General features: G+C 39.9%; 2 protein-coding genes across 11 annotated transcripts in view; one reads left to right on the top strand and one right to left on the bottom strand.

Moving 5' to 3' along the window:
* Window positions 1-18040, top strand: part of zeb1a (zinc finger E-box binding homeobox 1a) — a 37830-nt gene extending 19790 nt beyond the window's left edge. For both annotated transcript variants that reach the window (XM_017723258.2, XM_017723259.2), the window contains exons 2-10: window positions 5447-5608; window positions 5700-5747; window positions 6998-7135; window positions 7276-7478; window positions 8342-8447; window positions 8667-10444; window positions 12549-13169; window positions 14020-14194; window positions 14773-18040. In XM_017723258.2, coding sequence (XP_017578747.1) covers window positions 5447-5608; window positions 5700-5747; window positions 6998-7135; window positions 7276-7478; window positions 8342-8447; window positions 8667-10444; window positions 12549-13169; window positions 14020-14194; window positions 14773-15377 — 3836 coding nt within the window. In that variant the 3' untranslated portion in view covers window positions 15378-18040. The remainder of the gene's footprint in view (window positions 1-5446; window positions 5609-5699; window positions 5748-6997; window positions 7136-7275; window positions 7479-8341; window positions 8448-8666; window positions 10445-12548; window positions 13170-14019; window positions 14195-14772) is intronic.
* A 3921-nt stretch (window positions 18041-21961) lies between these two features.
* The window catches only part of arhgap12a (Rho GTPase activating protein 12a), a 59802-nt gene continuing 57241 nt past the window's right edge, over window positions 21962-24522 (bottom strand). For all 9 annotated transcript variants that reach the window (XM_037530920.1, XM_017723260.2, XM_037530921.1 and 6 more), the window contains one exon: window positions 21962-24372. In XM_037530920.1, coding sequence (XP_037386817.1) covers window positions 24198-24372 — 175 coding nt within the window. In that variant the 3' untranslated portion in view covers window positions 21962-24197. The remainder of the gene's footprint in view (window positions 24373-24522) is intronic.

Here is a 24522-nt window from a genome sequence, read left to right as displayed (position 1 = left end):
GCTGCATAACGAGCCAAATCACCTCATCCCAGGAAACGCCACAGGAAACATGGGTTACCATGGAAACATGACTGTGTTGATTATGAGGTCATAGTGGATGGGCTGTACCTGCCAAGTCTGTTTGCCTTTCAGGTGCTGCATGTGTTGAGTCTTCAGCTCTTTGAGATTTTGACTTCCATGAATAGAAATAAAAAGCTGCTCACAGACACAGAGACTGTGACAGGCACAGAGACGCAGAGACTGTGACAGGCACGGAGACGCAGAGACTGTGACAGGCACAGAGACGCAGAGACTGTGACAGGCACAGAGACGCAGAGACTGTGACAGGCACAGAGACTCAGAGACTGTGACAGGCACAGAGACGCAGAGACTGTAACAGGCACAGAGACGCAGAGACTGTGACAGGCACAGAGACGCAGAGACTGTAACAGGCACAGAGACGCAGAGACTGTAACAGGCACAGAGACGCAGAGACTGTGACAGGCACAGCGACACCAAGACTGTGACAGGCACAGAGACGCAGAGACTGTGACAGGCACAGAGACGCAGAGACTGTGACAGGCACAGAGACGCAGAGACTGTAACAGGCACAGAGACGCAGAGACTGTAACAGGCACAGAGACGCAGAGACTGTGACAGGCACAGCGACACCGAGACTGTGACAGGCACAGAGACGCAGAGACTGTGACAGCCACAGAGACGCAGAGACTGTGACAGGCACAGAGACGCAGAGACTGTGACAGGCACAGAGACTCAGAGACTGTGACAGGCACAGAGACGCAGAGACTGTGACAGGCACAGAGACTCAGAGACTGTGACAGGCACAGAGACGCAGAGACTGTGACAGGCACAGAGACTCAGAGACTGTGACAGGCACAGAGACGCAGAGACTGTGACAGGCACAGAGACGCAGAGACTGTGACAGGCACAGAGACGCAGAGACTGTGACAGGCACAGAGACACAGGGGCTGTGAAAGGGAGAAAGATCATGCACAGGAGCTGTGAGAGATGCTGGTCTTGTAGCTTCTCACAATAACTGACCGGCCTGTTAGAAAGAAACTGTGTGGGTGGGTGAGTTTCTCATTGACACTCAGTGAGAGAAGAGGAAGGGAAAGAGAGGGAGCGAGTTTATCTTTGTTAAGCTCATGACACACTTTCCCAGCATTCTCAGACAAACTTGCACACTCTGATGTTGGCAGTTGGTTATACAAAGTAAAAAAAAAAGAACTGCAAAGCTGAATGAACTGGTGTGAATGAAGGAGAACATTCTAGAGAATTCACAGCAGTCACAGGCGACAGCCCAGCTTCCAGATTTGTTGGATTTGAGAACGTTGGGCCACTGTGTTCAGGTATTCGATCAGGATTTTGTGTGACTGCATGTGTGTATGACCCCATGTTTCAGATGAATTAGGGTTGGAAGAAAAAGTACAGTAAAAATACACAGTTTTATTTAAAGAATGAAAAACACAAGCATTATTAACATTAGTATTATATATTATACACACTTCTAAATCATATTAACAAGGCCTTTTAGCCAGAATAGCCAAGCAGTTTAAACAAAACAGTTTCAAAAAGTACCTCATCCCTTCAGTCAAAGATAACAAATTAGAAACTCACTATGCTGAGCTGCCCTGAATGCACTGTGTGGTCTATAAGTTAACTGGTGAACTGCTGAGGAAAACCGTTTTAGATGATGTTTGAGAATGTGTGGGGCTTCTCTGCAGTTTGTTTTTCTTTTAACTGATATAATGGTAGAATGGGAGCGTAAGCACTGTCAAGCCAACTAATCGATAACCAGATTTATTGCTAACTACTTTGTGTTGTATATTGATTTAATGTTTTCATTGTTGTTATCAGTTTATTACTTTACATCTGTTGAAAGCTTTTTTTAAACAATGCACGCATGTTGGTGTCAACCTGCCACCGAACACATATGCATAAATACACACACACACACACACTTTCACACATAAAATGTAGTAAGAAAGTGAGATTGGAGAAAACAGGAACCTAAAATTGCCTGTTCTTCCTTCACCTAAGTACCATTACATCACTTCCTGTTGACAAGTTGTGTTCTAGCACGTTTATCAGACAGAATCAAGAATACAGATTTTATGTGCTGAAACAAGCCCAGTCAGTATTGTTCATATTATTATTGTTATTATACTTAAGCAGAATAAGGCTGTTTTCTTCACCATGAAGAGCTCATACCTGTTTGTGTGTTTGGTAAATTAAAGTTAGTAATAAAGTGACTTGTGATACGATCTGCATTATTTTGAGAAACAAAACATGCACAGGGAACTGTAATAGGGCAAGATGCTTGGAACACAGCGATGTAATCTGAGTATATTGCTCAACATGATAGCAATTCACAAACAATAGATTGTGCAGTCCTAGTAGATGCACAGTATAGTGCATAAATGTGAAAATGTTGAAAATGGCTTTGAAATCTCTGGATTTCAGAAAGAAAGGGAAGACAAGTGGAGGGGTGTCTGTAAATAGGCTCATTTATGGTGGGAGGTTCAGTGTCATCTACCCTGCTTGTTACTGCGTGTGTGTGTGTGCATGTAGGTTTAGTCTGTTTTGCTTTCTTTGTTAAGTTGAACTACTGCTGGAAAATGTAAAAAAAAAAAACTAGTACTATCAAATTATTAAAACAACTAATCTCAATAGTTCATTTACTTAAAAAGCAGCATGGCCGTATGAGTGGACTAAGTACAAAAAATTAATTAGAATTGTTTATCAGTGATCAACCTGGACATAAAATCATGTGAACGCAGTGATTACGTCTTCCAGGTTCTTGATATATCCACAGTTCTCCTGCTAGTTTGCCAAAGGAATCTGCCACTGCTAATGTTACTGTTATTAGTTTGTAATCTTGTAGTCAAGACCATTAGAGGTGAGTTTGAGTCAAGACTGAGACCTGGACACATTGAATTCAGGACTGACGAGACAGATGCAAACAAAACCAGTCACCACCAAAGTCAACGGACTATAAAGTAAAAAGATTCGTCCATTTTTATTATTTAATGGAAACGTAGTAATAACATTCTGACCTGCACTCAGGGTATGTTTGAATTGTGGAACTATTTAAAGGTTCAAGCGTCAGTGAACAGAAAAAGGTATTGTTGATGTTCAGTCATGAAAAACCGTGAGGAGCACATTAATATGATATTAACTTTGACAACATTACAGAAAACATTATTCGTTTAATAAGCCAAAACATTTCATTTTGGTTATTGAGAGAAACGTTAAGGGTTCAGGCATAGGTAGAGCAGTATTTAGCTCATAAGATTGTGTGAGTGTTTGTATTCAAAGGCTGCGCTCTGTAATGTCATGATGAATTCCTCAAAACGTCAGAAGTAATTTATATAATGCCCTGGGGACTCTTACCGCTCCTGCTGACTCCCCATAGAGACTGAGTCACACACACCACTGCACTAATTCAGTACATGTACCGCTCTCTCCCTTTTTCTTTAACTCACACATGCTCACAAATACTACTACTACTACTACTACTACTACTACTACTATTTTTGCTGTCTTGCTGTCTGAAAGTGACATAAGTCTGATTGGAAAGTAAGAAATAGAAGTGAAAATTGTCAGTTTAACTCCACCCAGTCATCTTTTTTTCAGCTCCTCCAGCCATATAGGTGCACTTTGTAGGTTTACAATTACTGACTAAAATGGCCAATAAGTTATCTATTTACCTACTCTTCCAACTTTTCTTTATAAGCTGTTTACAATGAGAAGCTTGCCCCCCACCCTTGCCCCCCAAACTGGGGACCTCCTCAACCAATCCTTTTAATTCAGTTCATGAAGGTCTTGCTAATCAGCTGATGAGCTGAATCAGGTGTGTTTAATGAGGTAGTGTGCTGAAGTCTGCGGTGTTTATGCCCACAAGGACTGAAACCTGACATGTGCACTAAATGTTGAAAGTTGGCTTTGAGGGCTGGATTGCACTCATCCACAAATGCGTTAGTGCAGCATTAGTCCAGTCCTGGATCTGGACCACAAACGCCACTCCAACTCACCCCAAAGGTACTGGATAGATCTCCATCACTCTGGGGAACGCAGTTCCACAGCCCAATGCTGGGGGGCTTTATACCCCTCTAGCTGATGCTTGATATTGGGCATGGTGACTTTAGGCTGATGTGCAGCTGCTCCACAGCGTCCCATTCTACTAATTAGTGAGTGTCTATGGACATTATACGAGCTCTGTGTGTGCGCCACTGAATGTATTAGCAATGTGTGCACCTTAAAATAGCTGTGAATTTACTGATTAGAAAAAGTGTTTTGGACATACAGTGCAAGTACAAGGTAATAAACTGACATCTAAGTGTATTTACTCAGAAAATCTTCCTGAACACAGACCAAAATATGCTATAAATATATAATATAAAATATGCCACTTTTACTTGCCTTTTGCTCAGTTTGGTCCTTTCAACTTTAAAATGAATTGTAAGTAGGCTATAAAGAGAAATAGATTGTAAAAATTCAAAATCTCAAAAGTTTGTGGTGGACTGTGAGACCATAAGCAGCAGTCTTTGGAGGCCGAGGCTTGCAGGTATCCTCTCTTGAACATGGTGCTATTAAAGACAGGAGAGTTAGAAACAGACATTGATGGTGTATCTACATTATGTATCTACATTCCAGCCATTCTCATCCCTCTGCTCCATCTTTCTCCACTTCACTGAGTCTACACAGGAAGCAGCTGAAGGAATGAGATTATATTCGCTAATGACACGCGCATGCGTGTGCAAAAAAGCCGTTTTGGACAGACTCCAACCTACAGGCATCCAGTGATGAATTTTCCAGCAAGCTTGCTGGCCTCCCAAGACAAGGAAATTCTGTCCCATTGTTACTGAGTTTAATATGCACATTCATGAGACAAAAATAGAATAAATAAAGAACCTCAAAGCTTTTACATTGTGACATTTGTGTTATTTCTAGACCGTCATTATCGTTGCTCACTTCAGAAATAGTGTGAATTGAACTTTTCCTGCAGTGTGAACCAACACACCTGTGTCAACTCAATGAGTCTTACTAAGCCCTTTTAGTTTTATTTAATTGCCTTAACTTTCGCAAGACATCTAGTGTGGGGAAATTAATTGCTTTGGAATTTAATAGAGTGGTACCTGATCAGATGTGACCTGAGTGGCTCCCATCACTTGCCTTTCAGTAAAAAAAAAAAAGGCTATCCAGAGTATCCCCCTGTAGGAAATGGTATCAGCTTTAGCTAGCCATTTACTGGTGCATGTAAACCCAAGGAGAGACCTGTGAACACCTGTCAGAAGTGCAAGAGAAAATGTGATGCTCACTGTATCATCTTTTGGGGCACTTTATGCCAAATTGCATTTGGAAAATATGGCCTAATTCATCTCAAGTTCATTTTAATTAGATGAAGAAGTAATAATCACACACAATCTCCTTCTTTCTCATGCAGTGAGGAGTTTCTCTAATGTGTCCGAAGCAGCTTCAGATTCTGATGACGAAGACAAACTCCACATCGTGGAGGAAGACAGCATTTCAGATGCTCCAGATGAAAAGCCAACAGTATTCCAGCTCAGTGCAGCACAGCAGCTACACAACGGACACACAGAGAAAGGTCAGTACTCAAACAGCTAAATCTTTTTACTTTACAATTACAAAGCCTATAATAAACTAATAAAAAAAAAACAATGTCTGGAATTGTACAGATGGTAACCTGGGGCCGGATGCTTTGATACGGGAAGTTAGAGTCAAAGGTAAGTTGAATGTAATACTTGATTGGTATCAAAATATACATTTTTTCTGAGGTTTAACAAAGAAGGGAAAAAAACAGTAGTTGCTTCACAAAATCTAGTTAAAAAGGACTTATGATGAAATCTACAGTTTGCTCAGAAAACTATATTATGACATAATTAATCACAATACGATAATATGACATGATATTACTTATATATATATATATATATATATATATATATATATATATATATATATATATATATATATATATATATATATATATATAGGCTTCAGCTAGTCCTATACATTTATTCCTGCACACATATATATTCATATTATATAATATTCCTATTGAAAATGTACATATTCTTGTTTATTATCCAGATATTTATTTTTTGTATAATTCTCATAGGTGTCAAGAGACAGTGACCTTATAGTCACAACTTCCAAAGTCCCATATAGTATATTTCTAATGTTTAATTCATTAGCAACAACAATTTGGTTTTCTTTGCTGTGATACATACCTAAACATACTTACTACTTCATACACAATGAAAAATTTCTTTTTACTTCAAAGTCAAAGAAAGAGAGAGAGAGCAGACTCAGGTTGTGTTGTGTGATAAGCTGACAGAGTAAGAAGACTTTTAATAACAAAATTTCCACCAGCCACAGTCTGAGCACATGACTTAGGCTACAGTGTCTAATAAATTGGAAAATATGAACGACTGTTGTATGGCCAGATATTCCACATCCCAACTCTATACAGCTGTATACTGCTAAAACTGGGAAACCATATGATTTGATGCTTGCGATCTTGGTACAAATATCTGTAGGTTGTTTTTTTCTTTTGTGTATATATTGTGTTGTACAGGTGTAGAGAATAATTATCTGAGCCTCAAACACAAGCATTTCAAGCACTGTACATATGACAAATACACACAAAGGCAGACCAGAAAATAAATAATGATATACCATTCTGAATGAGAGTTTTTATATCATGCTGTCTGGTGGGCAACTCTCTCTTACAAACTCAAATAAGCATAATGTGTTTCTTGGCTGGTTTGAAAGAACAGATGTGTATCATTTAAAGCAGTAAGTGGGAACAGGTGTGTGTTCATTTCAGTCTGTTTTACAAGTTTTCTGTGCTAGTCTTGCTTTTTTCATGGAGCACCTGGACCTAAAAGGCTCCCACAGCATAAGGACAATGATGAAGTGTGTGTTGGTGTGTGTGTGCTGATCTACTATACTATCTGCATTTCAACAAAAGAGGAATGTGTAACCGATGACGAGAATGAGGAAGGCAGGGAAAAAGAAACACCACCGGAAGGGAATGAAGGAACCATTTATCCAGAAGTCCCAGAGGAGGAACAGAGCACGCCAGAGAGAGGAGGCCATGACGAGAATGGTACTAATCACTGTTCAAGCTATCTAACTAAGGCTGTCCACTCTGTTCCCTTTCTTACTCTCTGTAATCTTTTTTTGCACCTTTTCTGTTTTAGTTCAGAAGCATAAATCAGTAAAATGTTTTCCCACCATCACCTTTAGGTACACCTGATGAGTTCTCTCAACTCCACACGTGTCCATACTGTTCCCGGGGTTACAAGCGGCACACGTCACTCAAGGAGCACATTAAACTGCGCCATGAGAAGAGCGAGGACGATTTCAGCTGTTCGCTCTGCAGCTATACCTTCACATACCGCACACAGCTTGACCGGCACATGACTGCTCACAAAAACGGACGAGAACAGGTGCCTTACATAGTGTGTCTTAAAGGTGCAGTGTGTAAGATTTAGGGGGTCCTGTTAGCAAAAATGGAATACGGAATACAAAACTATGTTTTTATTAGGGTATAATCACCTGTAACTGTAAATGTGTATAGCTTAGGATGAGCCCTTCCTATCTACATAGGAGCAGGTCCTTTTCCACCAAAGAATGCCCTGTGTTGCTGTCATGTTTCTACAATCGCTCAGAATGGACAAACCTAACACTGGCTCTAAAGAGTAATAGCTTGAATTTGGTGGTGCTATAGGACCAGATGGAAGGCATAAAAAAAAAGAAAAAAAAGAAGAAGAATCAGTGGTTGCTGCCGGTGCTGACTAACCATTTTGTGTTGTGAGAAGTTTGAGAACTCAAATTTGAAGAAATGGAAGAAAAAGCAAGGCAGGGTGAATCCTTGTCATCAAAGAAGCAAACACATGATTGCTACAATAGGTTCTGCTTCACACTTGGAAAGGGAGGAGTAAGGGAGGGGTATTCATTCATAAGAATGATTGCAATCTGCAGCCTCACCCCTAGATGCCACTACATCTTACATACTGTGCCTTTACGTTATTATACTTGCATACATATTCAACCCTAAAGATATATATTAAATGTGTATGATCTCTGTCTATAAGAGATTTTGTGCGTGCTGAATACCTTCACCCCACAGAAATGACAAATATATATCCTGAGCCACATACATTTTTATTATCTTATTCATTTTACACATAAACAGAATGTAACTTTCATACAAAACAAGCATATACAACTAAACAAAATGAAAATTTTTCACAGTCTACATGGATTTTGATGTTCTTTCTTTGTATTTCTTTTTCATTCTCTTTCTTAGAGGGCTGTGTCACAGTTGGGAGGAAACAGGAAGTTTAAGTGCACAGAGTGTTTTAAAGCCTTTAAATACAAACATCACCTGAAGGAACACCTGCGCATCCACAGCGGTTAGTTGCTATAGTAACACTGCCATGTTATTTTGTTTGTGAACTGTGTCACTGACTGTCTTCTATTGTAAAGTTGTTTTACCAGCATTTCAGCTGCACAGTTTATGTTTTGCCTTTTGTATTTGTTTGTGACACTAAAGAATTTTTTTTGTCCAAAAAATGAAATAACTGCTATATAATTGCAGAATGAAGGACTGTTCTCTCCTCTCTTCTCTCCAGGCGAGAAGCCATATGAATGCTCTAACTGTAAGAAGCGCTTCTCTCACTCTGGCTCCTACAGCTCTCACATCAGCAGCAAGAAGTGTGTAGGATCGCCCCATGCTGTTAACGGCCTGCCTCGCACCCCTGGGGTCAAAGCTGCACTCACCCTGTCGCGGCCTACGCGCATCCTCTTGCGGGAGAAAGTGGACATTACTAACAAACCTTTACAGGAACAGCTCCCACCCAAACAAATTAAACAAGAACCCGTAAATCATGAACTCAAACCTGTCACAACTACACCAGTTGTTACCACAACCACTACCACCACCACTGCCACCACAAATAATGGGGGTGGAATTCCCATTCAGAATGCTGCCCCTCAGGGTGTGGTACAGACTTTGGTTGTACCTACTGTGGGTCTTGTCCAGCCAATCAGTATTAACCTAAGTGATTTACAGAATGCTTTAAAAGCAGCAATGGATGGAAACGTGATCCGGCAGGTAGTGGCTAGCACAAACGCTAACGGAACTACCGCTAAGATAGTTGGTCAGTTGCAGCCACAAACACAAGCAGTGGTTGTGCAGGCTCCTCAACCCCAGGCACAGATGATCTCTGCCATCTCTCTGCCAGTGGTGGATCAGGATGGAAATGCCAAAATTATCATCAACTACAACGTAGACCCACAAATCAGTACATCAAAGATGAACACAGTGCAGCCTGTATTAGCACAGACAACTGTGGCACCACCAAAGGTGGTACAGGTCAACTCAACACAACAACAAAAGGTGGTACAGGTCAACTCTGCCCAGCCTCCAAAGGTGGTACAGGTTAACTCAGTCCAGCCTGCAAAGGTTGTGCAGGTTAACTCAGCCCAGCCTCCAAAGGTGGTACAGGTTAATTCAGCACAGCCAAACATCACTCTAACCCAAATGGCAAGCACCCCTAAGCCAATTTCTACACAGATAAACATCCTTAAACCCATCCAAACAGGTAATTCCAGTAAAACACCATCCATCTTCAAGGTAACCAAACTGGTCCAGTCACATCCTGCACACACAAAGCTTACTCAGCCAACAGTGCTGCTGCTGAGGAGAACAGATGGGTCACAGGGTCTGGTGGTCAGACAATTAACAACTGTTCATCCAAACACACAGATAAGTCCAATCATAGAGTCTAAAATCACAGAGCAGAAGTTAAGCCCAGAAAAAACAACACTGGCAGAAGAGCAAAGATCATGTGCAGAGCTGAACCAGACTGCAGAAGATACCATAACTTCCAGGGACAGCTGCCAGCCTGAAGACCTTAGCAGCACTTTGCTACAGGACATTCAGATCAAAACAGAGCCTAAGTCTCCAGCTGAGATTGAACCCATTATTCAGACAGATGATGGAGCTGTACAGAGAGAGAGAGGAGGAACAGCAGCAAAGAGTATAGGCTCAGAATCAACAACAGCTCACAGTGGTGTTGCTTGTGGTGACGGCTTCCATAACTACGCCACATGTCTGTTCTGTGACAACAGCCCGAGCAGCGCCGATCTCCTCAGCTGTCTCAACAGTGATGAACAAGGATCTCTCTCCTCTCTTCTGGGAGAGGACGACTCTGCACCACCAGTGGAGAGTCTTCTGCCCCTTCTTAAAGCTTACAGCAAAGACTCGCACCCCAGTGAGGAGCAGCTGGCTCGAGTTGCTGAGTCAGTCAGTCTTCCTCTGGATGTAGTTAGTAGGTGGTTTCAAAGAATGCGCTCCAAGAAGATATCACTCCGACCCCCCGGTTATCCGACAGAAACCTTAGAGCAGGTAAGTAAGAGACACCTGAACATTTGAAACATAAAACATGCTACCCACATGGGTTCAGGATAAAGTACAAATCCCCTTTGCAAGGAAGTTAAGACACTATGTGGAATGGTTGACCTGTAACTGAAAACAATACAAAAACATAATATTTGATGCTTTAGCTTATTAAGTATATATACACTGCTCAAAAAAATAAAGGGAACACTCAAATAACACATCCTAGATCTGAATGAATGAAATATTCTCATTGAATACTTTGTTCTGTACAAAGTTTAATGTGCTGACAACAAAATCACACAAAAATCATCAATGGAAGTCAAATTTATTAACCAATAGAGGCCTGGATTTGGAGTCATACACAAAATTAAAGTGGAAAAACACACGACAGGCTGATCCAACTTTGATCTAATGTCCTTAAAACAAGTCAAAATGAGGCTCAGTATTGTGTGTGGCCTCCACGTGCCTGTATGACCTCCCTACAACGCCTGGGCATGCTCCTGATGAGGTGGCGGATGGTCTCCTGAGGGATCTTCTCCCAGACCTGGACTTAAGCATCCGCCAACTCTTGGACAGTCTGTGGTGCAACGTGGCGTTGGTGGATGGAGCGAGACATGATGTCCCAGATGTGCTCAATCGGATTCAGGTCTGGGGAATGGGCGGGCCAGTCCATAGCTTCAATGCCTTCATCTTGCAGGAACTGCTGACACACTCCAGCCACATGAGGTCTAGCATTGTCCTGCATTAGGAGGAACCCAGGGCCAACCGCACCAGCATATGGTCTTCACAAGGGGTCTCAGGATCTCATCTCAGTACCTAATGGCAGTCAGGCTACCTCTGGCGAGCACATGGAGGGCTGTGCGGCCCTCCAAAGAAATGCCACCCCACACCATTACTGACCCACTGCTAAACCGGTCATGCTGAAGGATGTTGCAGGCAGCAGATCACTCTCCACAGCGTCTCCAGACTCTGTCACGTCTGTCACATGTGCTCAGTGTGAACCTGCTTTCATCTGTGAAGAGCACAGGGCGCCAGTGGCGAATTTGCCAATCCTGGTGTTCTCTGGCAAATGCCAAGCGTCCTGCACGGTGTTGGGCTGTGAGCACAACCCCCATCTGTGGACGTCGGGCCCTCATACCGTCCTCATGGAGTCGGTTTCTAACCATTTGTACAGACACATGCACATTTGTGGCCTGCTGGAGGTCATTTTGCAGGGTTGTAGAGTCCATCTCATGCTACCACGAGTGTGAAAGCACCACCAACATTCAAAAGTGACCAAAACATCAGCCAGAAAGCAGAGGTACTGAGAAGTGGTCTGTGGTCCCCACCTGCAGAACCACTCCTTTATTGAGTGTGTCTTGCTAATTGCCAATAATTTCCACCTGTTTATTCCATTTGCACAACAGCAGTGAAATTGATTGTCAATCAGTGTTGCTTCCTAAGTGGACAGTTGGATTTCACAGAAGTTTGATTTACTTGGAGTTATATTGAGTTGTTTAAGTGTTCCCTTTATTTTTTTTGAGTAGTGTATATTTTTTTCTTTTTTTGGTAAATATACACCCATTCATACATAATAGTTTGGGCCTAAAGACTTCAGTTGATCCAGTTTTAAAAGTGAGATTTTTTTTGCAGTTTTTTAGTGAAACAAATCTTCACTCTTTATATTTTGCAATTTGCCACACTCACAGATCTGCAGATATTTCTCCAGGTTCCCTAAATCTTTTAATGATATGCACTGTAGAGGGTGAAATTCCCAAAATCCTTGCAATCGCTCACTGGGGAACATCACTCTTAAACTGTTGGCTTATTTGCTGATGCATTTTTGGCAAAGCTGAACATTTAACAACAATGAAGCTGGTAAAGTAAAACATTAAGTATCTTGTCTCTGTACTGTTTCTGTTTAAATACAGGTCAAAGTGGATTTACATTTAAATCACTGCTTTCTATTTTTATTTCTCATATACATTGTCCCTACTTTTTTTGGAACTTTGTATAATCGTGTTTGCTGCATAGACATAAAGATAAAGATCAGGTACATAATCTATATGAATATGTAAGACTGTCTGTTTAATCCGTGCCTTACATAGATTTGCACTTTTTCCCCCTACAGACCTTAGAAAACACTCCACCAGACCCAAGTACTGACACTGAGCCCCAAATCCTCGACACTCCAAGTGAACCCCATGAAGACTCGTCAGTGGAACAGAACAGTGCCCCTTCTTCTCCACTCACTCCACTCAACCTCTCCACAAATGATCTTGTCATAGTAAAGACAGAGGACTCAGAGGAGGAAGTGCAAGCTGAACCTCTGGACCTCTCCCTCCCAAAGTCCTCCTGTAATAACGCTAACACCTCAGTTCCCGCTTCAGTGTCCACCACCAAGCCATCTGTTCCTGCCCAAGAGGAGCCCCTCAATCTCACCTGCCTCAAGAAAGATACATTGCCTAGCAATACCATTTATGTCACACAGCCTACTACAGGTCCAATAAACATTGTAGCAACACCTTTGCCAACGTTGGTTGCCATAGCAGAGCCGGGTGGAGTTCCTTGCCTCCGAGCTGCCTTCTCCACCAACAAACGCACCATCCTTATCCCCCAACTGTCATATACCTATGCCACCCCCTCAGCCAACAGCAAGACTGCTAACACCACTTCCTCCAACCAGGCTAAAACCACCACCACTCCACCATCCACAGAAACACAAGGAACAGCCATACCTAACGGCAGTCACGTAAGAAAACAGCCACACTACTGTTTAAATTCAGTATCACAACATGTATACATCATGTGATCATAGTGTTAGATGATAGTTAAGCTTGCATGAACCCATGCTTCATGAGTACTGCTACTCTGTGCTTAAAGAATGTCTTAGAAGCTGGACAGAGCTTAGATTCTGTTCTGCTTCCCACCAAAAAGAACTTGAGACAGTACTGTAAACGTTAAACAAACAGACACTGCATACAGCAGTACAGTGCAGTTAACTCTTGTCACTTATCATGACTGTTCATTTGCATTTATTAAGTTTCTCAAACAGTGACTTACAGTCCTATAATTATATTTAGTTTATTTTCTAAGTGACGAGACCACATGTCTGCTCATTTTAATGAACAGTTCCTGTTCATTTGCTGAATTTAACAAAAAACCTAAATAAACCTAAAACGTGGCCTGTGCAAAAGTTATGACACATTTTATATTTTATTTTTTCCGATATATTAAAATCAGCAAATAGAAAATTGTACACTAAAATTATACCAGAGTTAAGTTTGTCTAGAGTTGACTGGGGGTGTTCAGACTTTTGCATACAACTGTGCTTTGCACTTGTGTCACCGGTCACGAATACTAATACCAATACCATTAAACTTCTGTAGATGATACAGTGCCCAGCACCAAGACATAAAGAATGAATTATTTGAGCTGCTGTTTTCTTTGTCTTTAAAGATTTTATTTGTTCTTTATCCTCCAGCCTTTCCACATAATTTCTTCTAGGATTTTCATAATTTAGCTCTAACACTGTCAGTCTCAGTGCCTCTTTTTCCATTTTTATCTGTTTTCTCTTTCTGTCTGTCTCTTATTTTCTTCAGGAGAGGTCCAATGCTGGGGGTGAAAACGTGTCCACATGGGATGGGGTGACTGACAGTGACCTCTCACCCAGTAGAAAGCGGAGGAAGATGCAAGGTGGCCAGTACGCTTGTGATCTATGTGACAAAATCTTCCAGAAGAGCAGCTCATTGCTACGACACAAATACGAACACACAGGTACAATAGCGCACACACACACACACACACACACACACACACACACACACACACACACACAGGTGCAGGCTTTGTTTTGGGTCTTGTGGCTAAACATTGGGCTGTGTGTGTACACAGGAGTGGACACATTCATATACAAAGTAAGAGTTTATTTCCCCCTTGACCAGCTGCTGACTGACCAGCAGTTATGCTTTCCCTGCCCACTTAATTAATCTCATTAGCATATTACCAGACCTCCCTTTCATTACCAAGTCAGGTGAGTTAGAGCAGGAAAGCACATATATTTCATGTTTGGTATATTATCAGTACTATTTGATATTATTAGTACACCATTTGTAAATATTTCTTGCCTCAACACACCTGATACAACAGCAGCTAATGATCAGGCTCTTCCTGAGCTCATAGAGGATATCATTTTTACTGCATTGCTGTGGAACATTTTTAAGTGCATAGAGCAGTTAAGTCGTTAACACTGCTATGGTTTCACTGTTTTTCCTACAGTTCTGTAAGTAATGTTTGAAATGGACACACATGATGATTTCTGTCTTTTAAATTACATACTCATCTTTGCTGTGCAGGTAAGCGTCCTCACGAGTGTGGCGTGTGTAAGAAGGCATTTAAACACAAGCACCACCTGATTGAACACACGCGTCTTCACTCCGGAGAGAAGCCCTACCAGTGCGATAAATGCGGCAAACGCTTCTCACACTCCGGCTCCTACTCCCAGCACATGAACCATCGCTACTCCTACTGCAAGAAGGAGGCTCACGACCAACCAGAGCCAACCAGCACACCCTCGCAGCTCGACTCAGACGAGAGAGACAGCGAGGCAGAGGATGAGGAAGAAGATGAAGAACGAGAGGGAGAGAGAGACAGTAATGAGGATATGGAATTTTCTGGCTTTGACATGAGCGAAATACGAGTGGTAAGAGTTGGTGAGGACTATGATGAGGAGGAAGAAGAGGAGGAAGAGGGAGGTGGAGAAGAAGAGCATGTGCTAGAGGAAGAAGATGAAGTGGAGCTGCAAGATGAGGAAATCAGCACTCTGGAGGAAGAAATGGTGGAACCCATGGACTGCACAGAAGAAAACACAGAGGAGATGGGGAAACGAGCGGAGGATGCAGACGTTACTGACTGTGTGGAAAACATGGGCTCGACTACAGAGGAGGGAAAAAACAACTGAAAAAAAGAACATTTATTTTCTCTAGTAACTGACAGTTGATGAAAGAGTAAGACTCTTGAGTTGTTTGTTGAGTCTTACTGATTGTGGGTTACTTTAGAAGCTGTGTTTCAGTATTTTACTGTGTATGAAGCCCAGGTGTGCCTGATCCTCAAACTTTTTTTTTTTTTTTCTGGTGAAGGAAAAAACAATTTACAGCATTTCAGTCAAACAAACTAGACAACTTTAAAGCTTAGTTGACTAGTTACAGTTGAATTGTGTTACTGGACCACAACCTCCAGGTATGTTCGTCAGTGTTACTACATGTTTTTCCTTTGAAACTTTCCGTCTGTACAGTCAGGTGAGATTTCTATACATTTTTATTGCCAATGAAGTTTACTAAATCAGTATTTTATCAGTATGTCACTATGTTTTGAGAGATAAAACTAAAATGCACTGCAGGTACATTTATGGATTGTTTATTTATGGATACATAATGCCTCAAGATTTAGATACCGTTCAGTATTCTTATTTTAAGTTGGCCAGCCAGTGTTAGCATAGCATTTTGTTTTGCCATCTGCCTGTCCGCCTTATGAAGGAAATGTGTTTGCACTTCTGTACCATGAGATCATCTATAAAGAGTGTCAAATAATCAGTAATCCACAGACAATTACGACAATGTATATTTCATTGCTAAATTGAGTGAGTAAATCAAAATTCTGATTGTCATATTAATGAGCAGCTAATTGATCTCAGTACCATTATTGATGGTAGTCTGCTACATATGCATAACATTTGCAATTAAGCACTCCTGATAATGCCTGTATCAGTAGCTATATTCTGTATGTCCATAAAAAGGTCTTTTTTCTTTATAGATGGTACATACTATGAAGTGCACTTTTCTGTGGTATAGTAAGTAGGAACATGGCACCATTTAAAAGAAAAGAGAAAAAAATTCAGTCAGGGAATTGTGTGTCACGACCTCAAAGCCAGTGTTATGTCTGTTTTTAGTTTACTCAAACAGGTTTGTTTTAGTTAGGGGTGCACTAAGTTTTACACAGCATGATACTGACAGTGCAATAGAAGTACCTGTACATGTACTTTCATTTTACGAGCTTTTTCAATTCAAATTTATCGCACCTTCCAGTTTTCTACCACCCCCTCCACATTGAGTTACACGTATTGCTGAACAGCATATGCAACTTCTTAAGTGAGATTTTCAACTGTAGAACAGATGTTTACGTATCATCGCAACTAATGTATTCTCCTAAAATTATGAAGCCAATACTATGCGCTTAGTGGTCTCAGTGATTGGAAATGATCCCGATTTTCACATCATGTGATAATGGTGCACCCCTAATTCTAGTTAAGACTTGTTTTAATGTGTGATTTTGTGTCAATGTTAGATGATCTACGAAGCGTTCTAAGGAACCCCACACCCCCAGCCTTATGCAAGACCGCCAAGCTGTAAGTGCCATTCATTCCTATTAACCCTCCACTCCACAACCAAATAAAATCATTCTAAACTATCAGCCAGTTGATGAAGAATCTCAAAGCTTGAACGCAGTCATGTTAAGTGTAGTCTTTGGCCGAAGAGCCAAGAATCAACATTTGGTTGATTTTAGAGTGTTTGATGTAGCATTGGAGTGCTCATGTCAATTTATTCGCTGACATTTCAGCTTATAATAGATGGTCAAATCTAGTGTTTACAACAATGGAGAAGTAAATCATGGCGTAGATGTTGGACTGATACCATGTGTTTATAGTTTTGGTCTTTGCTCAGCTGCACCTGTGTGAATATGTCGGGGGTGGCCTTGTGAATATACTGCAGCTCACTTTGGCTTAGTACCGGGGCCGGTGCAGAACCGAACGCCTGCCTCAGTTCAGCGTTTATACTCAAATACGTAGGTTTGTATGATAGTGGTTTGGAACCTTAGCATCAAAGGGCCATTGTGGATCAAACTGTATTTCCCCAGTGAAGAAATACCAGACTTTGTTAAGCTTACTCACATTTTGCCTGATGGCAATTACTTGGCAAGTGTTTTGCTCATTAGTTGGAACAAAGGCTAAGACCCACCCTGGTCCTTTGAAGACAGAGGCCAGCTGTTGGATTAAGGCATAGGAGAAGTAGGAAGAAATGGCATAAAAACTGAAGGAATGAATACACTAGTGAATTAGTTGAAGGAGTGCACTTGACGTATGAGGCACTTGAAAGAAGACGTAATGGGTGAATGTGATTTTAATGTTGATTTCACCATAACACATTACAGTATTATTCATTGTGAAGTTTTATTTCTAAATGTTTGTTTATATTAATGCACGTGTATATTGTGTATGTTTTTACCATCAGTATTAAAAAGTCTTTGATGATGATGTTTATTATTTTTTATTTCAAAGTTGTTTATTATTCCACATGCAGTGTACAATGTTAATACACTTTGTATTTACTTACTACAGTAGGATATTTTTCAGTACAGTATTCTAACTTTAGTATGAAATCAATGCCATGAAGGAAATGAAGCCCAATTACAGGATTTACAGAAATGTAAATAACAAACATCTTTAAACAGAAACATTTCATTTATCTACCACCCATGGTTTGTATGTTGAATTTACATTATTTTTTCAACATAAAGCTGAACCTTAAACCTGTGAATAAATAGTAAACATGATTTCATGGAATAATATTGAACAGTGGCTCATACTCAATTCAGTTTGCATGATCAAAGTTGTGCCTTCACAACATTCACATTGGGTTACAAAGACAACGAGGTGTCCCCCTTTTTTGGATTTCTTTCTTCTCTACAGCCCCGCGTCCTCTATCATAGTACATTTTAGTGAGGAGGCTGAGATTTGAATGATAAATACTTAACTGCATTGGAAAAAAGGATAAAAAATTAAGATTATCCATGGAATTCTACAACCCCATTCCCAAAATGTAAATAAACACAAAATTCAATTGTGTACATCATTAACCCCTATATTTCATTGAATATAGTACAAAGACAGTATATCAAATGTTGAAACTGAGAAATTATTTATTTATTTTATATTTGCCAATTTTGAATTTGCTGCCAGCAACACATTCCAAAAAAGTTGGGATGGGGTAACAAAAGGCTGGTAAAGTCCATGTGTAATGCTAAAAAAAAGTTTAAAAATGGTTGTTAATTGGCAACAAGTCAGTAACATGATTGGGTATAAAATGAGCATCACAGAGAGGCTGAATCTTTCAGAGTAAAGATGAGGGAGGTTCACCACTCTGAAAGACTGCATGAGCAAATAGTGCAACATTTCAAGAATAACGTATCTCAACATAAAACAGCAAAAGAACCTTTCATCATCTACGGTTCATAATAGCAATCTTTGGTTGATTATTTCAGCAAGACAATATCAAACAACATTCTGCATGTATTACAGCAGCATTGCTCCATATTACAAGAGTCTGGGTGCTAAATTGGTCTGCCTGCAGTTCAGACCTGTCACCACTAAAAACATTTGGCACATTATAAAATGAAAAGCATGAGAAAGGAGACTGAACTGTTGAGTGGATAAAATCCTATGTTAAGCAAAAATGGGAAAACATTTCATTTTCAGAACTACATCAGTGCCCCCTCAGTTCCCAAACACAGAGTGTTGTTAAATAAAGGGGTGATATAGCACAGCGGTAAACATGCCCCTGTCCCAACTTTTTTGCAACATGTTGTTAGCATCAAATTTAAAATGGACATATATTTTACAAAACAATAAAAATTCCTCAGTTTCAACACTTGATTTGTTATCTTTGTACTATTTTCATATTGTTGAAATGATTTGCACATAATTTCATTTTGTTTTTGTTTTTACACTTTACACAGCATTTTATGGAAACGGGGTTGAAATATAAAACTCAGAAAGGAGTAGCAATGGTTTGTGAAGTTTACAGTCTGCCTTCCAGAAAATTAAAAGTCAAAATGAAAAGTTTCAAAAAGTATTTATTCATTAGTCATTGTAATGTTTGTGGTCCAGCATTTTAATAATGACTTCAGTTCGATTTTTACAGCCTGCATTTGTAATGCCTTTATTAGAAGAATTGGAATTGTCCAAAATGGTAACAGTAACAGAAGGAAAAAAACCTTCGTAACTTTTAATGAAACTTAATGTGTGACGAGATTAATTTTCACGTATTTTTGGACCGTTTCTACTGGTCCCTTCATCATGCATGTTCAATATAATGTACAGCAATAAAGTAAAAAAAGAAAAAACCTTTAAAAATGAAGATTCAAGGTTCTGTTGTGACATTATCTCTGACCATCACACAGAAGCAGCAGGTGATCATTTGTTTTTCCCATGATGCAAATTACACAGCGATGTGTGTTACTAGAATTATAAGAAGACAATCTGTTTATTCTGGGCTGAGACGCAGAATAATGTATGAATATCCATTACCTGTATAAGAAAACCACCACCTGCCTTCAGAACAGCTTCAGTGTTCCTTGGAATGCTGTAACAAAGTTCTGAAGTGTTTGTCATGTAAAACTGGAGCTTCTATAAGAATAAAAATCTTCTTAAGTGATGATTACTTTTGCATCAGGGGTGCATAAACTTTGTCTTTAGTGATTTCAGTGTAATGTTTATGGTGCATCAAGAGCTCAAAGAGATAAAACATGTAGTTAACGCATCCTCACCTTTTTACATGTTGCCAGTATGTGGAAAAACTATATTTAAACAATTTAATAGTTTTATATACAAGGTGCTCTGCCTCACCTTTCAGCTCAGAGAAATTTTACACCTTTTTGTCCCCACATCTCCTCCTCTCTGTACCACTACCTTACATGCCATATTAGACTGTAACTCCTTAGCTATACACTCACCAGCCACTTTATTAGGTAGACCTTGCTAGTAAAAGGTTGGAGCCCCTTTTGTCTTCAGAACTGCCTTAATTCTTCGTGGCATACGTTCAACAAGGTGTGGAAACATTCCTCAGAGATGTTAGTTGGTTATTTAAGTTACTGTTGCCTTTCTATCATCTCGAACCAGTCTGCCCATTCTCCTCTGACCTCTCACATCAACAAGGCATTTTCGTCCACACGACTGCCGCTCACTGGATATTTTCTCTGTAAATCCTAGAGATGGTTGTGCGTGAAAATCCCAGTAGATCAGCAGTTTCTGAAATACTCAGAACAGCCCGTCTGGCACCAACAACCACGCCATGTTCAAAGTCACTTAAATCACCTTTCTTCTCCATTCTGACGCTCGGTCTGCACTTCAGCAAGTTGTCTTGACCACCTCTACATGCCTAAATGCATTGAGCTGCAGCCGTGTGATTGGCTGATTAGCTATTTGTGTTAACAAGAAATTGAACCTAAAAGTTTATTTTCTAATATTACACTTTTTTGTTTTTTTCACTTAAATGAATCAGGATATGACCAAGAGAGAAAAATATTAAAGAAAACCACTCAACACTGTAAAGTAAGATACAAAGCACTTTAGCAGAAACAATCACATTGTTCAGCAGAGGATCAGATGTGGTTCTGGTCAAGATTACGATGTGTTTCTGTGTAAAGTTGCAGTGTCCAAATCAGCCACTCATTTTTGCCAGAGTCGCGTGATTCATCCTTTAAAATAATTCAAGTTCCCAAGTAAGGAAGGTGGGCACAGCAGCCCTTTTCATGAATGGGTGAACTTATGGGGGAAATTTAAATGGTGAGCCTCTGTACCTGCTGGCCTTTCTTTATGAAGAAAATAAAGAAATGCAAGAATGACAAAGGGACTGTGTGCTGCAGTTTTACCCCAACAGGTTGCATTATCACAGATGCAGTGTTCAGCAGAAAATGATTCAAATATTCTAAAAGAATTAGCAGTAGGAGCCAAATCCTGTTACACCCTCCTATGGTGCAAAACAAGGTTACAGCATTTATGCTTATGTGGACTTTTCTGCCCTCTGGTGGACAAACTAAGGCACTATTTAGAGTTGGAATAGTATCACCTCAGGAGTTAGATTATGTTGATTACTGACTAGATATGTGCATCTTCTACATGAGGAAGAATGATTAGGGGGCAACATTAAAGGGGTCTTCGTGTAACCCTGACATCCAGTCCGTTTGGGGAAGTTGTACAGTTTACCGTGTATGAATACCGATATTACTATCACAATCACCACCACCTTACTATATTCATAAGTACTTAAATCTTGTGTACATACTGTAAATTTCTCTATATTTCTTAAATTATTAGTAAAGTGTTTATTTTTACATAAATGGCTGCAACTGTAACATCTGCAATTTCCCCCTGGGATCAATAAAGGAATCTGAATCTGTCAGAAGCCTTAAAGGTTATGTTAGAGACGCTCGTCAGGTAAAACTAGCTCTGTCTAGGCTGGAGTAATGATGCTGCAGCGAGAACTTTAGAATGAGAAAAGTTGAAAAGTTTGTAGTTCCTAAAACTTTTTATGGGGTAAATGCATGTTATTATAAACACAGACCGTCACCAGATGATCTTACTGTTCAGTAACAGAATGAAGATAAGCAGCTTCACAATCACCGTTAATATTTGCTGGACAAGGTCCAGATGCAACGGTGGGGTTTTTAAATAGGCACATTAAAAATAACAAAATATGATGCGTCAATGGATGAGTGGTATAGAAATTTATTATATATTATACTATTTAAACAAAAACGCTAACCCCTTGCCTTAACAACTTTATTCCACTTTCAGACAAAGCAGGCATCGTGTACAGCAGTTAGGAAAAATATATAACAGCATTCTTCTACCTCAAGTCCTGTTCCAGTTTTAGCACTTTCAATACCTTTCAGTTATGGAATGTAGTTGATCAAAATGCAGAAATAAGGTGAAAAAAAAAGGAATTTTGATGCCATTTAAACAAAATCCTTAATAACTTGCTTTTTCAAATTTATTCCAATACAGACATCATGTAGCATCACGTACAGCAGTTGGAAAATTACATTCAACAAATGTCCACTTGCAGTTTTTTTTTAAAGGTTTAACTTTTTTCAATAAATCAGTCTCTATTTTATGTTTATACATCAGTAGTAATTGTGTCCCTGTTTTATTTCTTACTTACCACAGTCTCTCAACACCATCAGATGCATCTGTACAACACAATTCCAGTCTTCAACTACCAGAAAACGCTCACACCGCATTCACAGCTGTCTTACATTGACTCTGTTATGTCCCCATGTTATTCTGAGATCTGTACAGAGTTTTCAGTGCTTGGCTCGGTCATGAATATGTAGCTTTATGAAAAGAGGACCTGAGATTTGCTTTGATCTGTGCACATTCAGTGCTTTGGGGGTAATAAGCAGGATTAGTTGTCCAGTGAATTCTCAGGAGACACCACACATACATTCGCATACAATATTGTGTAAATATCAGAGATCATCCTTCATTTATTAATTTTCAGTCAAAAAGGCTGTTAAGCACACGTTACACTTCTGGAGAGATGAGATATAATGTAGTCCAGTTGCATAAAGAAGGAGAAAGTCAAAGAAAATGTGTGAAAAAAAACAATGTTTCTAAAACACGAGCTCAAAAAATGATTAAACGATACAGAGAGAAGCCTAGACCACCAAATCTGTCACCATCAGATAAACAGTACTTAAAGCTTTCATCTCTGAGAGAGAAGCAGCTTCACTCTTGCTCCAGATCTGAAAAAATCCACAAGCGTTTCTATCCATCCTTCTACTCTGTGAAAACAACTGAGTCTGAAAGGATGTGCAGCTCTTACTGAGCAAAGGAATTTAAAAACTTGCAACCAAAGATGCTCCTGGTGTTTTCAGAACAATGGGCTGACCACCCCAGAGCACTGTGGTGTGTTTGGGATTACTGGGATTTTGATAAGCAGAAAACACAACCAGCTTCTAAGATTGAACTTTGGAGGTGTGGACAATTATCTCTTCAGCTTTATTCCTGAAGCTGAAAAATAAATAACCTGAAAATGGCCATTTGAACTGGAAATGATATAAATGAAGGGTGGTCTCTGACTTTTATCCAATATTGTACATACACACATACAATACATCTGTAACATACTGAAGGGTCCTGTAAAACTGGTGTTTGAAATTTAAGACAAACCCAGCCGAGTCAGAAACAGTTTGTGTGTAAGAGAGAAAATACTATGTCATTGTGTATCCACTAAGTCCAGTGTGAGCAGTGGTCAACTCTCCTGTTTTACCTCAAACTGTGTGAACATTCAAATGTACATTAGAAACCGCCACAGAGGCCACAGAGTAATGGTTCATTCCAAGATGAACTATACTGATATGAAAGCTACTGATTAATTGGTTTATCATTCTAAAATACAGCAGGTTATAGAGTATAGTATGGCAAAATAAAGTAAACTGCATAACAGTAATAGAAGTCAATGCCAGTCCAGGGTGCATTTAAGCCTTATCAACAAGTAAAATCTCAAGTAAAGTCTCAAATTCTCAGCTGAAAGACAAAAGTTTCAGTCTAGCAAGCAAAATGGCATAGAAAGCCTTGTAGGTCCAGTTATAGAATGTGGATGATCCAAACGTGGTTTAAAAAAAAAAAAAAAAAAAAAGACAATTTAGTCCAATAAGAACTATTATTCATCAAGATCTGAATTCCAATCGAGGGCAACAGTCCGCAAAAATTATTTAGTCCAAATAATAAAAGTAAAAGGTGGAAGTATGATGGTCCTCCTCCCCCAGAAGCAGTTGGGCTTGCTTTAATTGGATCCTTGGTATCTACCAATTGATGTGGTATCTACACATCAATAAGCATGGAGTGTTTTCAATGCATTACTGATAAGGTCATCCTCTTGAAAAGACTCCTCGTTGGTGACTGTTGCCTCATGTTTGGTCAGCTGATTGCTGTGGATGTGGCTTACCTGCCAAACATGGTGTCATATTCGAGTAGAACAAGCTCAACAATTTGGTTCTGGTACACCATGTGTACCGCCATGTTCAATGTCTCGATCTCAGGACGCAAAAGAGTTGGACCAAACACGATTGCGACGCTCTGCGTGGTCATCCTGTTCTTCTCACCATGCTCAATCACTCTACACACACAAACACATTACGGTCATCAATGCTGATCAAATGATCACTGCACAGAAGTCTTGGATCAGTAATAACCGAAGATCAGGTTAAAGTTCTAAACAACAATTAAGACATTTTAGAATGTCAAGAAAAACATGAATGGAGACGAT

Source organism: Pygocentrus nattereri, chromosome 19 (assembly GCF_015220715.1).
Source record: "Pygocentrus nattereri isolate fPygNat1 chromosome 19, fPygNat1.pri, whole genome shotgun sequence".
Classification (NCBI taxonomy): domain Eukaryota; kingdom Metazoa; phylum Chordata; class Actinopteri; order Characiformes; family Serrasalmidae; genus Pygocentrus; species Pygocentrus nattereri.
The sequence above is the reverse complement of the archived record's forward strand: the minus strand, read 5'-3'. Positions and strand labels throughout refer to the sequence as shown.